General features: G+C 42.7%; 2 protein-coding genes across 4 annotated transcripts in view; one reads left to right on the forward strand and one right to left on the reverse strand.

Moving 5' to 3' along the window:
- Positions 1-15,938, forward strand: part of si:dkey-13p1.4 (transmembrane protein 151B) — a 158,309-nt gene that overhangs the window by 21,868 nt on the left and 120,503 nt on the right. The window lies entirely within an intron of this gene.
- On the reverse strand, positions 1,516-14,180 carry grhl1 (grainyhead-like transcription factor 1). Of its 3 annotated transcripts, none has more exons than XM_037487275.2 (16): positions 14,015-14,180; positions 11,846-12,035; positions 11,537-11,610; positions 10,844-10,977; positions 10,525-10,754; positions 9,868-9,947; positions 9,395-9,548; positions 9,169-9,280; positions 8,902-8,996; positions 6,807-7,050; positions 6,513-6,640; positions 5,397-5,425; positions 5,097-5,182; positions 3,470-3,555; positions 3,026-3,090; positions 1,516-2,879 (listed from the first exon to the last, which is right to left on the reverse strand). In XM_037487275.2, exons 1-16 carry the CDS (start codon positions 14,032-14,034, stop codon positions 2,765-2,767), a joined length of 1,842 nt encoding a protein of 613 aa, XP_037343172.1. In that variant the 5' UTR covers positions 14,035-14,180; the 3' UTR covers positions 1,516-2,764. The 3 variants fall into 3 exon arrangements, with proteins under 3 accessions (XP_037343172.1, XP_037343174.1, XP_037343173.1); XM_037487277.2 differs by lacking the exon at positions 14,015-14,180 and adding an exon at positions 13,802-13,959; XM_037487276.2 differs by lacking the exon at positions 14,015-14,180 and adding an exon at positions 13,823-13,958.

Below are 15,938 nucleotides of genomic sequence, written 5' to 3' on the forward strand. Positions count from 1 at the left end.
TCCTCTACAATCACCGGGCTCCTGATTGGTCGAAATGGGATTTAATCTGTTGCTATGAGACCCTGACTCGCCAGCTTGCTTTCTGTTGCCCTGGCAACATGAGGATCAGGAGGAAGAGTTGAGGGCTCCCTGGAGGATCTTCCCTGCAGACGGTCTGAGCATGTGTGGTGCTTAATGATGAAGGCTTGGAAAACTGGAATATTATTAAATAATGCAATTCATCTGGTCGCCTGGGTGATCATGTTACTCTTCTGCAATGGATCGCCATTCAATGCTCTATGAAAAAGTGTGGATACGGTTCTATTCATCATCTCCTTTCAGACGCCAACAGTAGTTTATTGAACTCCATTTAAAAGCTCCAAATGACTCAATCCTTATTTTTCATGTTTCATCAAATGCTTTTAAGGTAATACACACCTAAAATTAACTGCTTTTGTGCAGCGATGGATTGGAGATGTATTGAGCTCTTTTCAGCAATCAGCAGTGGCAAATGCACTTTAACAAAAGATCACAACATGGGTGGAAAGAAGCAAATGTTTTGCGTTACTTCCACCCTACATTACTAAAGCGGGACGAAGCATTAAACACAAACCAGTTGGAATTAGTAAAAAACAGTTCTTTTTAAAAAGGTTTGAATAAATGGAAATAGCTTTTTCCTTCTTTGAGACAGAGAAGCGGAGATAGGTCACGCATTGTACATATGAGCACCCCCCCCCCCCCCACCAGATACACACACACACGCTTGCTACCATTGCTGCTGTGCACATACAGGGAGCACTTAAACACTTCACTCATATGTCAATGTGCTGCTGCAAATGGACTCTATAAGTACAATCGCCATTGTGTTTGGTAGTGTGTTGTTGAGGGATGACGCTTTTTTCCGAACCTCATTACATCCGTTTCTGTTTTCTTCTTCCTATTTAATTAACTAAATATTTGCTCAATTAAATCAGTTTGTATGAATTCAGTGACAACGTAGGTGTCATTGATTTATTATATTTTCAGGAGGCAAACAAGCTAGACAGTAAAAGAGCCAGCCTCCTTTTTCTCATAGTCTAGTCTAGTCGTGTTTATTCCAGTCTAGTTGCTTGGTTGGTTAGTTTGTTGATAAGTACACAAGCGTGGTTATGTTTTGGCTGCATTCGCTACCTGACCCCTTGTACTTCAGCCTCTACCATTTTCTGTGTACCAAACCTCTCCTGTCTTCAAACACGCCTGTAAGTAAAACTTTGACCTCCATTGCGCTGTCATGCCTGTTTCCTGTGCCTATAGACTGAGGGTGGATGACTTTTGTTCCACGTGGACGAACACAGAATAAACATCATCATCGCAGCATTGAGACAGATCTACTATAACTTATTTCAAACTGTTTCCCATTAATAGATTACAGGGATGTTGTAACCACTGTGAATTTCAGAAAGGCTGTGTTTAGAAAAGGAATGAAAAATGTCAAGCAGCGTGTGAGATTACAAGAAAAGAAAGGTCTCAGAAGACCAAAACAGAAACAGCTGGAGAGCTTTTATTGGGCACTTTGTGCATTTATTCCTTTACAAAAAAAAATACACACAAATAACTTTTTTTCCCTTGACATGTAAGGTTAGAATAACTTCATATAAAAAGATTATATTATTAGTAATAATAGACATTTTAATATAGTAAAATAAAAAAAACAATGACCCAAATCCATCTGTTAATAAATATACACACAATAAGTACTGAAATACAAAAAGAGGGATCAGATAGATCCATTTTTTCAGTGGGTATATACAGCAATATTTTAATTGGAGAAAAAAAGGTTTTCACATGATATGTATTCTATGCCACAGTTATGGCAATAGAGGAGCATTTATCCAAAAGGGGCTGAACCTAAATTTCTTATTGCCCTTCCAGGACAACCGCAATGTACTGGACATTTATTAACCCTATTTCATCCACAATCCATAAAGTACTCTACAGGGGAGCGGTAGCTGTGTTTTAGTATCTCTATGTTTATATATATATATATATATATATACATAAATAACAATGCTAAAACACAGCTACCGTATATATTTAGTGACTATTTAATACTTAAAATAGGTCATTTTTATATTGATCTAACAAAAACATATTTTAAGTCATTTCATTCACAAAAAAAAAATTTACAAAACAAAAATTTACATTATTTTAACCCAGTTGTAGGTTTGTTGAAGAGGTTTGCACGCTAAATACTGCCGTGTTGTTTAGTATTAATACACTGAACCACTGGGGCTCCATCAACAATTTGCCCTCTTCCTTTTGGGCACAGATTCCCCATTTTTACAGATTGTAATCATCAGTGCTATGGCTTTACGAATCAAAAGAAGTTCACCCTCATGAGAAAACACTGCTGCTTGCATAGCATGAGGTATAGCAGCACCACAAATGCTCTGCACAAAAATGTACAAAAGTATGTATTATCTGAGAGGCAAGTTCCTGAATACAAAATAAAGAAGTCATAACAATAAAACCCTCACTTGTGGATTTGTATGCATGTTTTAAAATGAATCAGAATGTATAACTTGCATACCTGAACTGAATTTCAATCTTTTAAGAGCGATGGCTTTTTACTAGACCCCTTGTGGGGCATTGTACTTTTTTAAAGTTAACACAGCACAATGACAACAGGGTTTTATACAAAGTCCATAGTCACTGCATAGCTAGATGTGTAAACCATTACTCCTGACGGCTACATTGTCTGTCTTCCATTTCGCTGCTCCGGGTGATGTCACCTCCTCCCGTCCAATCAGATCTCAGTGAGGGTGAGCTTGTACATGCCGCCCATCTCCTCCATGGTGATCTGGAAGGTGTCTTCGTTGGAGTAGTGTTTGATGATGTTGTCGTCCATGTGCACTAGAATCCTATTTTGAGTCATGGGGGTTAGTGACGAATGTACGTAATTAAACGACTGTATGCATGTTTTAAAAAAAAATTGTTTTGTTTTAATGTCGGGTCCTTCACAAAGTTTAACAGATGATATAATGCAGTGTTAATGAATCAAACTCACCCTTTCTTGCACTTCTTGTAGACTTTCCCAACTTTATCCAAAGGTAATTCATACTTCTCTGAAATCTGGTTGAGAAAATTAACAAATCAATGTTATAATATTAAAAGAAAAATAAAAGCGTAAATTCTAATCCTTGACTGACACCTGATGTTATTGCCCATCAATTCCACTGTTGGTTCTCCATAAGTCCTGAACAAATTGACCTCACACCTGCCTCTTTTCATGCTTCTCTTTCTTATTTTATTTCACAGCCTTGTCCCATATTCTCTTCTTCTGCACAGGATGCCTCCACCCTCTTTTCCACAACCCTCCCACCCGCGTGCCTTTAACTCTCTCGCTCTCTTCACCTCCCCCCACCCAATCCTATCCTTGTATTCTAAAGTCAGAGCTTATTTAAACTGCCATTGTTTCGCTGGCCTGTAAAATGATCTGAAGTCAACTTACAGCTTCCACCAGGCCTTTCAGTGTGGGATTCTTAAGCATGAGAGCATCAAACACCTCCTCCGTCTCCTTGCGCACGTACAGCAGCACTGTGTGGGGAAAAAAGAGAAAAAAATAGACAGGAATTCATCAGAGCAGAGTATTTTCATGGGATGGAAAAAACAAACCCCAAATCTGGCCCGGGACAAAACTTCACTGTCAGACGTAAATTCTGCATTTTCATTCGTGTGGGTTTAAGGATTTGTGGCTTCACTCCATCCCTGTCTCCATTTTGAAGCAAAAAAGCACTTGTAACACATATGTTTGAAGCCATTAGTAACTTTGAAGAACTAAATTCTCCCCTGCCAGACTTTACAGGCACTCATCCAGGCTCAAATAAGTGGCTCTGGGCCCAGACCGAGCAGACCTAGAAAGCACACTCCTCATACATGGACGGTCCAACCTCTCATTCACAACCCTGCGTCTTCTCCAAATAGATCAACTCTAAATAGATTTTCTCATATTGTTTTCCAACCTGCTGCGGCCTCCAAACACACAACAAATATCTAATTTAATTATTTCACTAGTTTGAGCTTCAGGATAGAGCAAAACTAAATAGGCAAGAAGTGAAAGAGTGTGGTTAGTGACAATATGGTGGTGTTTCATAATGCTTAAGCATATGTAGGCCACAGTTCATTGAGCTGCCGGGGTTAACTTTCTTTGAGCCGGGCAACCTTTCGTGGAAGCTGTTCAGCACGTTGCAACTTCTCTCTTTCACTCGCCAACATGATCGCTGTCCAACCACCGAAGAACTGACAACTTGATAACTAAAGAAAGATTATAAAAAACGTCACCTAAATAGTTACCTCAATTTAGTTTGATTTAAGGGCCACTTTAGGCAACAAATTGTCTATGCTTTTTGTCGAATCAGGATTTATTTATTTAAGATGTATTTTATAAATGAGTTGTGATTAGTGTGAGATTTTTCATTAGATTGCTTTTTAAAGACCCGGCGAGGTCATAGTATGCAGCATTTGATGAACACTGTGGTTCTCTATAGGGTTGAGTATACATTGGATTTAGTATACAGGTTCGCTGCATATGATTTCCGATTAAAATCCGGCAGAACAAACTTCATCGGACTTTTGAAGCTATTGATTATGCTTATGCAGGTGTATTTATGTGGAATCTGTGTAAAAAAATATTTTAAATGATCAAGTTGATGCCCATAACCTTCCTCTTCTAGATAGATCACATCTTAAAACATGTATTGACACATTTTAGTATCAAGCCTGCTGCTTGCCTATGAATAGTTTATAGGGTAAAGGGCATAGACCTGTTTGCATGAGTGAGTGCACGTAGTTATCAGTGGTATTTTGTTAGGTCAGTAAAGACTTTGGACACGTGTATGTGTTTTGAAAGACATGGAATAATCACGTGGCTTAGACAGACGGGGAGAGTGAGAGTGTGTGAGAGAGAAAGCGAGCGATTGAGCGGGGGCCGACCACGGCCAACACACACACACACACACACACACACACTTTAACACACTGATTTGTCCCCTGAAAAGTACGCACCTCTCCTGATCAGCATCTAAACACTCAAAGCATTACACTACGGCAACACAAACACGTAGACACACACGTCGTACCTTTCTTGGGTTCCCCTCCTCTCGGCATCTTGTTTGGGGGTGAACCAAACTCTTCCTCACTGAAGGGTAATCTCTTCATGCCCGAGCTGCAGTGAACACACGGATAAATTACCACTGAAGTTCCCTTAACAACCAGCTAACAGGCCGTGAAGGCGAAACGTATGCGCACAATGCCAACAGTCATTTCCTAGCAACAACCAATGTATCCCTGCAATGGTCTAACTGGGAAGGAGCCAAAGGTTGTCTCAGTTCAAAACAACTTTAAAAGCAAATTTAAAATCAATGCCTCAGCGAACTCACCTTTCCTCAACGTCTTCTGTCGGGAATGGCTGCAAAGGGAACAGAAAATAAAGAAATGACCCCATGGAAGATGAGAGTTATTCATATCTGAGGGCTGGGTACCCAATACAATTCAAATATATCCTGAAATGTATGTTTAAACATGTACCACTTTGTCACTGCTAACCCTGCACACCAGCAGCAAGGTCAAAGTTATACTGCAGCAAGTCTGTGTTTGCTGTGTTGAATTACAGTTAATTATAGAGTGCATGAAACCCCTTCATCTAATTCATTATTTTAAATAATGTGAAAGTCAATATAAATCATTCGTAGAAAACAACATTTTTTTCTCTGCAACCGCAATGATTGCAGTCTGCAAACATCTATTCTGAGAGGGAACCCTGTAGAGAGAGGTTATCGGAATCTGATAGCAGTTCAGTCAGGTTCAATATTATCAGTAACACCAAAAATAACTCTGCGTCCCTCTCTCGGCCTCGCTTGTGCAACGTACACTTAGTTGGAACAGCTCGTGATGTTTCCAGAAGGGGGCAGTCAAATGTCAAACGTAGTCAAATATATTTTCCCTGTAAAGTAGTTTCCAACAATTAAAGCAGCTCAGCTAACTTGCCAAAGAAAACATGAAAAGGGCCTGAAATGAATGTGTACAGGCCCGGCCAGGCCTACACACACCCACACACACAAAAAAACACACTCTGAAAGCGTGACCTGAGTGGAAGAAGCAGAGATCAAAGTCCAGTAAGAGGAGGTAAAACAGCATCTACGCATCATTGGAATTCATTCTCGGTATCTAAAGTCCTTCTGAGCGTACGAACGCATGCACTTGTGGTATCTTCTGAAACCGCGCGTTTCCTTTTGAGTCACTGGTAAATGATTCATCCTGTGCGTACGCAGGTCTGAAACACAGCCACCGGTACGTAGGACTCAGAGCTCCACAGGAGAACTCAGTGTTCCTGCCAACTAGTAAGCAAGCATGTCACCCCGACCCAGCTGGCTGACGAGTGGGCGGAGGCGAAAATAAAACTGTTTATAGACCATCTCAGATGCTACCGATGTTGCGTAAGGGTTCAGCGATATGAAATGGTATCGCGAACCACCATAAACGGCCCGGGCGCTCACCTGGCGCTGGCAGGTAGAGAAGTGGATGTCCGGGATGAAAAGGACAGGCTGGGTCTCGTGGTCGCTCATCATCTTGAAGAGGGTCACGTCGTTGCGTTTTTGGAGGAGGGGAACTTTGGCATCGCCAACTGTGAGGAAAAAAGGCCCGACCGGGGAGGGGGGCAGCTTATTAATTCACACATCTATATTCAACTCACAGGTTATCACTCACAGATTAGTTGGGGAGAGAATCTAAAACAAATGATTTAAGCGTTTCGGATGCCAAACAAGGTGAAGCACTCCCGAGGGACTCACAGGCCAGGCCGGCGTTGAGCTCGGCGGACTTCCCTTTTCGGCGGGACTGCTTCCTCTCCTCGTCTCGGATCTTCCTCTCGGCCCCCTTGTCACAGAAGACCTTGATGTGGCTGTAGGCGCGGTGGATGGGCTTGTTGCTGCGGTTGTTGTAGCTGTAGGTGTCGATCTGCAGGTTCAGAGGGAGACCCTTCACGCCCTTCTGGGAGGAGAAGTCGGTGCTCAGACAGTTGACGGAGATGAAGATCTGTCGTGGTGAGAAAAGGCTGGTTTTAGAGCTCGGAGAAAAGGTCCAACTTCACCCGAACAAAGTTGGAGAAACAAGCATAAACGATTAATATTATTTTGTCAAATGTAGTGAACACCAATTTGCTTCTAAGCCACGACTGGTTGTCGTTCACGTTTCATCTGGGTGAAACAATGAAGGCCTTTCTGCATCTCAGTCCTCAGACCACATTCAGTGTCCTGTGTTGCCCTCCATTGGTCAATCACAGCAATGACAGGCTCACGTTTCTTCCTCTCGTGGAGAGGCCCCCTTGGCCTCCTGGTGCTTGTATTGACAACAGGTTACCATTGTGTCAACAAAATACATAACCATGACATTTTGACCTAACGGCACCTAACAGAGAGAAACCAAGGGGTGACCAGCAGATATCACAGGCAAAAAGATGCTATTGAAAAGCCAAAAGAAACAGTTTTCTTAGTTAATATATTTGTGCATTGCAGTACATAGAAGTGTCTGGATTAATGAATAATGAGCATTTAATATACCATCTAGACAAACTCAGAAAACCAGACAAAAGCGCTGGTGTCAAAATGTCATATGAGAATAAAATCTGTTAAAATGTGAAAATAGAATTTGTGCGTCACATGTTTTCTACAACCTTGAATTGTTCCATGTTGATATTTGGGCCAAGGACTTTGTAGATGTAGATGTGCCTCAATGGCTTTTCTTGTATATGTTTGCTTTATATTTGATTAAAACAATTCTCATCACTTTTGATAACATCAATTTCCTGCCCCGAAGCTGGTGAACACAAGGGAGGGGCTGCCTTTTGCAAATAAGCCACAACACACATACGCTGCGGGGCAATCACCCCCTGAGGGAAAGCCACACACCTGCTCACACTGACAAATGAGAAAGATAGGTAAACACACACACACACACACACACACACACTTTTTCATCAGTCATCCACCATCTCATCTAAGTGATGAGACGCTCAAACAACGCGGCAGGGTGGTGCTCAGGAGAACACACACAAGGATGAACATCCTATGGACACAGGCCTCGGGTCGTGAGACCGTTGGACCCACATCCTGGTGCGTGCGTGCAAAACAGGGTTTTCGCGCGTGACTATTTAAGTTGTGGCCCACAGAGAGCGAGGCGCGCCGCGTCGTCTCTCTGCCTCTGTTCGGTCGACCTCCGTCTCGGGGGAGCGCCGCCGCCGAATCAGAAGTGGAAGTGGACGAGATGTTCCCTCCCTTACCCGTTAAACAGGATTTTATTTGTCAACTGTGTGATCCAGCCGATGCCTCCCCCCCCCCCCCCCCTGCTGAGTTTCCTCATTCCTACACTGTTTGTTTCGCCTGTCTGGTGTGCAGAAATACCTTAAGGCACGGCATCACAATAGGGCTGACGGGCAGTTCGGACGAGTCGGGAAGACGCACACCACACACTTGCGTGTCTCCACGCAACAAAACTGAACATACAAGAGGACGGGGAGGGGGGAGGGGGGAGGGGGGGCGACGAGACAGCGTCCTCACTCTTCTGTTTAGGCCCTAATTTGCTTTAACGACATTTTTTTGAGGATCACAATGAACAGATGATGGTCACCATCGAAGGGGTGTTAATTCCTGCAACTTGAATTCTGGACTCGGCAAAACACACACAAGAAAAGGACGAGTAGTCTACTTTTTGGGGGTTTAGTTGTAAAAAGTTCAAGGCTTGTGTTAAGAGTTCACGACAGTGTTGTCAGGAAGGATGTGAAAAGCCTGAGGACTAAACGATGTTCTAGTTCTTACTTGAATTACAGAAGCAGCCCTGTGATTTGAATATGGTGCCAATCACCCATGAGGGTTTCTTTCATTCTCTTACTTTGGCCTCTTCGTGGGTGTCCCAGGTGAAAGAAATGGCGTTGTAGGAAATCTCCTCGATGTTACCGATGGTGTTGAAGCTCTCCTTGTAGTCAGCTGTCACAATAAAGCAATAGTTTAGTGAATTTGATAAAACGGTAGGAAACTGTATCTTTATTTAGGAAAGGCTGCAGAATGTATTCCTGGCAACGTTCTTTTTCCTGAAAGCGTTTTCTTGCTAATTCGACACTTTAATGCCGCACCAAAGCGTGAATGAAGTGGTCCTCACCAATGTCCAGACACCTCTGTTTGGCAGTGTGCTGTCTGGAGTGCCAGTACTTCCAGTGCTTCAGCTGATCATCTCGGCACTTCTCCTCTCCAAACACCACCATGACTACACTCTGGCATCGGATGCACACACACAACGAAAACGTCATGAGATGAAATGACAATCTAGCAAGTGATTTGAACCCTATGCTGTGGTCTCGGTTTTAGGTTTTATTTCGTACTCTTACCCTGACTTTGGTAATGGGTTGCTGCATTCCTTTGTGGTCAGCCTCCCTGAGGGTGATCGGGTAAAACTGGCCCTTGTTGAGGTACGTCATCGTCCCGTCACCTGTCTTCTGACGCAGGGACTTGGACGCCTCGAGGGTGTATTCAAAGTTACTCCTAAAATGTGGCACAAGAAAAGCAGCTTGATGAAGTAAACACTTCAAAAATAATAGATTCAGAAAAGGCTCATTTCTGTTAAACTGGACGACATCGCAACGACAGCAATTGTAAAAATGCATAATGCTGCACACTCAATTTAGCAGTTGCAGCTCAAAGGCCCGTGTGCAGGGCCAGATTTCGCCCGTGTGTGCAGACTGTTGTCTCGCTGGAGGAGGCTAGTCCGGTGTCTCCCATGAGACGGGCCATGAATGAGGCCGCTCTGTGGCGTTTTGTCAGCGGGCTGAATGGCGGCGGGGCAGGCGGCAGTGCGTCTTACCCCGGCACGTTGTTAAACTGCGTGTAGTCCTCAGGCGACATGGCCATGCGTAACTGGATATCCCCGGGGAAGGAATACACCTGCACATGAAAAAAACAGATGATGCGTGACATGGGGCCCAGCAATGAGAGGAGATGATACAACTATTGCTTTGATTTTAAATCATTCCTTTTATCTGAATGATGTGGCCCCTCGTGGATTTTCGTTTAGATTAAATTAAAATCGTCTTCCACTTCGTCACCGATTCTTTTGATTCAAATGGCTTTTCCCTCACATTGCTGAGCCCTGCTTCAGTTTTTGCTCTACAGGCGTTTAGTTGGGTTACTTCATTCTGAGGTAATTTGCCTCCAGGTAAAACGGAGAGAGAAAGGGCTTTGGCTATTGTAGGGGAAGAGTACAGCACTTTATTGTGCTGGTGAGACAATGGCATAATAACACACTGGCCGCTATTTTGGCATGTTCAAATAAAACCAGGGAAGGCTGAGCCCACTGCTGGCTCCGTGGGATCGGGTGAATATCCTATTGTGTGACGGGAGAGATCTGAGAGCACAGTGCGGGAAAAGGGGAGGGGGGGGGGGGGGGGGGGAGGCGGAGGGGGCGTTTGCAGGGAGAGCATTAGCAGGGTTTAGAAAGAGGGGGATCGGAAGACACACACACCTCCTGGGAACCATCCTTGTAACTCTCGGAGAAGGTGGAGTCGGGGGGCGTGCGGGAGTGGGTGCCCGGGCTGAACTGCACCGCGCTGTGGGCGAGCTGGCGGTCATAGACGTGGCCGTCGCTTTCGGCACAGTTGTTCGGCACGGTGACGGAGAAGCCGTGGGCGGGCCCCTCTGTCTTCACCATTGGGTAGTTCGGGACGGCGGCGATGGAAACGGTGACGGTCGTGTCTGCATAGAACAGCAAAAAGGCAATAAATAAAATAAATAAAAATGTTTAAGCATCTCGTGTCCGCTTGCGCTCTTGAATGTGAACGGACCTGGGGAGGCGAACTGGGCCCTCTTGTCCTGGGCCAGCTGAAGAATATTGAAGGGCCCCTTGAGGACCTGGATCCTGTTCTCCAAACCGCCTTCCTGAAGTGGAGGTATGGGGTGTCCCAGCTGGATCTGGTGTCTGCATCGAATAAAAAACAACATCTACATCAGATTTACTATTTCAGAACCTCTATTCTAATTTAAATGTATCATAACTCACACATAGTTGTTAATTCACTGGCTTTGATACTTATTTACATGTTTTAGAAATAGGGACAAATAAAGTGTTTTTTAAAACACTCCATATCCATGTTGGATTTGTACCACACGCTATTTAAAGCTCTCAGGCCCGATTATTATATTCTCTTATTATGCTGTGAAAATGTAAATCTTTATGTGTTACAATTGTCTTTGTAATCCTGTTTGTGTCACTGTGTTACTGTTTTTTACCCGTCTCTCTCGAAAAATAAGTCTTGTTGTCAGAAAGATCATAACTGATGAATAAAATAACTGTAACCCTCAGTTTTAACTGAATGGAGCGTAAATCTTTTGAATTAGACTCCAAAATTGTGCTCTAAAACAAGTCATGTTTTGGAGAAACAAAGTGCGCCTCCACAATTCTGAGAATGTGAAAGGGCTCGAATCCCTGTGTTCCCCTTCATGCATGGTTTCCCTCTGCTTATCGTGTTGTTGCTTACCTTTTGTTGGGATCCACATCACAGACGAGGGCTTCTGGCTTGCTTTGGGTTATTGTTCTCTTATCCCTGGGCACCTGTAAGGGAGAGTAAACACAGCCGCTCAGCGTCTGACCACATCACATCCAACGAGCTGGGTGACCCTGCTCTCTGGATCAGTTACACGACATAAGCCTCACAGATGCTGCTCAGTGGTCGGATGCCGGTATGGAAAGATTTCACATAGGTAGAGGCTGCAAGGGTTTGGTAACTAACTCCCGATGGCAAGATTTTAGCACTTCTGGTTGCCTCCAGATCCACTGCATCGGTTACCTTATAGTAGTCGTACAGCAGGCCCAGAGCTGCAGCGCTGTCTTCGTCCCCGTTGATGCTCATCATGGCCTTGGTGGCGGCCGTCAGTGGGTTCTCCAGAAAGGATTTCCAGGCCTCGTCCTCTGTGGTGAAGGAGCGGCGCTGGCCGGCATAGCCCGGCTCGTTCTGGAGAACCAGGACCGCTCGCTTACTGTGAAAAGGAAATGTTTCATGAGTGGTGTATACAAAGGAATTGTTACGATTTTAAAGTTTGTTCATTTGCACATTTTCTTCATTTGTTTTACAATGTAAGGTGTATATGCTTAATTGAGCAATAGTAGACTTTGAGATAAAAAGTAGCTATTAATCCCAAAGATTTTATTTTATTCACCTTAGACGACTTCACAAAGCCGAGAACTATAATCACCAACTCGTTCAGAACAAACAGGTCAGCGAGAGATCACTCATGCAGATGTTGTTTAAATGTAAGACCTGTTGTTCAAGCTTTTCAATGATTGTGCAACACACAAAAAGATGCTCTACAGGCTCGTCCGGTGCGACAACTCGGCAACTTCTCATTGGTTGACAAGTTGACCGCAAGTGACGCACCTGACCCGGCCACATTCCAGCGCCATGCTACTGCTTCCGTAAGAGAATCATGACTTTTTATTCAGAGTTCCCGGCAGCGTCTTTCTCCTCCTTTTGATTTTCCATCTTTCGAGGCCTTACGAGGCATTGCTTTGCAAACCGGACTCAGTTGGACCAATAAGAACGTCTTCCAGCTTGTGTGTGTGTGTCTGATCTGCTGGTAATGGTCGTTATGTGTTTATTTAAGCTCATTGAACTCATTGAATGAATACGCAATTCCCAGCACTGATAAACATTGACCTTTTCAACAATTAACTCTGAGTGAATTTAAATGTTCGCTCAGCTTATATTTACTTAGACGTGTTTAACCAACAAAGTAAAGTTATTAGGTGACTCTTGAGTTTCCTCTTCATTAGCTAACCTTGTGAAACATTTATAGTACACCTTCAATCATCTTACCACTATATATCCAACTGCTCCTTGAAAGTGATTATAACAAAGTGTAAACAGACTGGCTCAGTTTCCATGTTGAGTATCTACAACAAATACAGCTTTTTTTCCCCCGTCAATGGTCAAAGCTTATGATTAGTAATCCTATATCTAATTGTGCCATTCAGAAAAGGCAACCCGATAAGATCTATTATTTACCGGCAATAAAACTATAAGGACATCCAGGACTAGAACTTAAAAAAAGATTTGGATTATTTTTTTTGACAAAAATGTAATTAGATGTCACTTGTAGTCACTAATGCGGTGCAATTTCTCTTTTTTCCCCCCTCTTTTCCCAAAAGCAAAAAATAACTCGCAATAATAAGCATTTAAAATGCTGCATTTAGTATCAAATATTTGTCGCCTAAAACTGTTGATTCTCGGAGAGTAAAATGTACCATACGGCCCTTGTGCTTGCTTAGACTCTGTTAGTGAAGTGGAGCCAACGCCTAGCAGGTGTACAATTTCACTACCTTCAAAACGTCTCTCCTTATCGCCCTCAAAAAAAACATGCAAAATATTAACAGAAGTATCTTCAACAACATGAAAACTGATTAATCCAAAAAATACTTTTTTTTAGTGATGCCGGTTTCTCAAAACTCCGCCATTAAACACATTTGTCAGTTTCCTCAACTCGCAGGTCGTTGCAGAGGTTTATGTGTAATTCTTCAACTAACATCATCGAGAACATCCTCATAACTGTTAGAGCTGCTTAAAGCCAAATCAAACATCAAACCGCCCATCCGTGTCGCGGGACGGTTTTTATTCTAACAGGCGCCTCTGCTCGCACGACAGGTGGAGATACACCTGTGCAGGCTTGAACATGACAGGTGAAGTCATGGGAAATTATGAGTTATAATCGCTTTCCAGCTGTGAGGCAAAGTCTTGGAGTAAACTCACCCATTAAAATGGAAATAATACCTTAAATATCGGAGCTTATTTTAAAATATCGGACAGCAGCTGGACCACCGTGTTTTAAAAAAAAAAATCCATCAGTGCCACGAACTCACAATAACAGTGTATAAATATGCACAACAATATTAAGAAGTAAGTCAAGATTATAATGTCTAGTGCTGAATGTGCATGCTGTAAATGCAGAGTCAGGACACTTACTTGTCATGCTCCTGTGACATTTTGGTCGGTCGAACTGGACTTTCTAGTTGGTACTGAAAATCCGATCCGTCTTCTTTGCCGTGGAAAAACTCCACCGCTCACGCTGGATGAGGGCTGCGGCAACAAACAAGGTGTCCCCTTCAAGAGAACGGGTTTTGTCGGCTTTTCTCGCTTTTTTGGGGCAATGCTCAGAAATTAAGGCCGGTTTTACCTGTGACGGCCGCGCGGATTGGATTACAGGTGTCCCGGGGGCGGGGCCAAACTGTAAATTACCAACTCCGAGGTTGCGATTGGCGGACCTGGCGGCCTACCTGAGTGCAGGGCCGCAGGGTGAGCCAGAGGAGGAGCGGCTTCAACAACTGGGATTTTAATCATGCTTTGGTTATTAACTGGGAAAGAAATGTCTTTAAATTATTTAAATGATGGGGCAATTAAAGGGTCAAATTAAAAAAAAGTAAAATGTACAAAACACTGAAGGACAAAAAAACGTTGGGGAGTATTTCAAGCAATTACATCCCTGGCCTCTCTTTTGCTAATTGTTACATCTTTTAAAAAATCACTGCAACCATTGCTCAATGAATAAATTAATAATCACTCATACAGGTTAACATGAGGCCAAACATTTTCTCAGTTCATAATGACATGCGATCTTTAAACTGATATGTTCAACATTTAAAGTTAAGTGCACGAATGAAATTTAAAACTGGTTTTGTTGGGAAGAAAGAAATCCATCTTTAAATGGCTCCTAATGAAAAAGATGCAAAACATCCAGAGCGTATTTGGTACAAAGTGTGTTCTGAGGTTTATTTGAATATAACATGAAGATTCACTAGACTATGTCAGGCAATTCATATATTTTACACTGTTGTAGATGTTCTTAGTGGGGATGCTGGGACTTTCTAATCACCTTCGATCAGCTGGAATAAATTTGATCATTCTACATCTACAGTTCAATGAAAACGGGGCTGACATGGATCATGTGACATTGTCAACAGTCATAGAACAAAGTATTGTCCATTAAATTAACCTTTGCATTGAGGTTGTATTCTCAACCTGGTTTTGTATCAGAATATGTTGCGGGATTACTCAAGTTAAATTATTATGAAGATCATAAAATAATAATTATACTGTTATTGAATGTAATAAATCATTTTCCTCAGTTTCCCGTTAACACATGCTTGTTTCCATTTCCCTGGAGGACAGATCAGCATCAGCTTGCAGAGCTGCAGGTAAAAAAAAAAGGCAAATAAGTCCCGAAACCTACATCAAAGAGAGCAAATTAAACTATGAATAAAGATGCAACCAAAACAATGGTCCACTTGATTAAAGTAGTCCAGATGGTTTTACACATTACCATATTCAAATGGTTAACATCGATTTACAGCACAGCAAAACTATAGAACTAAACAGTAACAGATTATTGTCAATGTGTGTTTATAATAGTTTTGGATGTAGAAGTTTTGGACTATTAGTTTCCAACGTATGAAAGTTTAAATCTATGACACATGTTAAACTGTTGTATGTGGACTATACTCCATGATCCATGGAGCTGTGATGATTATGATAAAGATAAAGAAAAAACAGCAACATACATTTGCAAGACAACCATAAAATCCCCAGAACAGGAGATGAAAGGAAACAATCCGAGTGAAAACAAACAGTTTTCTTAGAAAATGAGAGTGCTTAAAAGATGTAATCAGCAATATTCAAGACTACGCTACAAACACACACTGAGACAGAAACCGTTAAGCCCCCTGCCCCCACACTCACTGAGTCTATGTCTCTCACTCTCTCTCTCTCTCTGTAACGGACACACACACACGCTCCTGGATCCTGGTTTGCTGTTTACTCATCCCGGTGGAAAAACACCTGCTTTTTTCCTGGAGCTTGTTTGTGTTTGCACTGAGGACATGGGACAGGACAG

The sequence above is a fragment of the Pungitius pungitius genome, chromosome 14, assembly GCF_949316345.1.
Source record: "Pungitius pungitius chromosome 14, fPunPun2.1, whole genome shotgun sequence".
Classification (NCBI taxonomy): Eukaryota; Metazoa; Chordata; class Actinopteri; order Perciformes; family Gasterosteidae; genus Pungitius; species Pungitius pungitius.

Coding starts and splice junctions, on each gene's coding strand:
- grhl1 (XM_037487275.2), bottom strand. CDS start 14,034: ATGTCACAGGAGCATGACAA. Junction 12,036..14,014: donor ATGTCACAGGAGCATGACAA/GTAAGTGTCCTG, acceptor TCCTTTTCACAG/TAAGCGAGCGGTCCTGGTTC. Junction 11,611..11,845: donor TGCTGTACGACTACTATAAG/GTAACCGATGCA, acceptor TCTCCCTTACAG/GTGCCCAGGGATAAGAGAAC.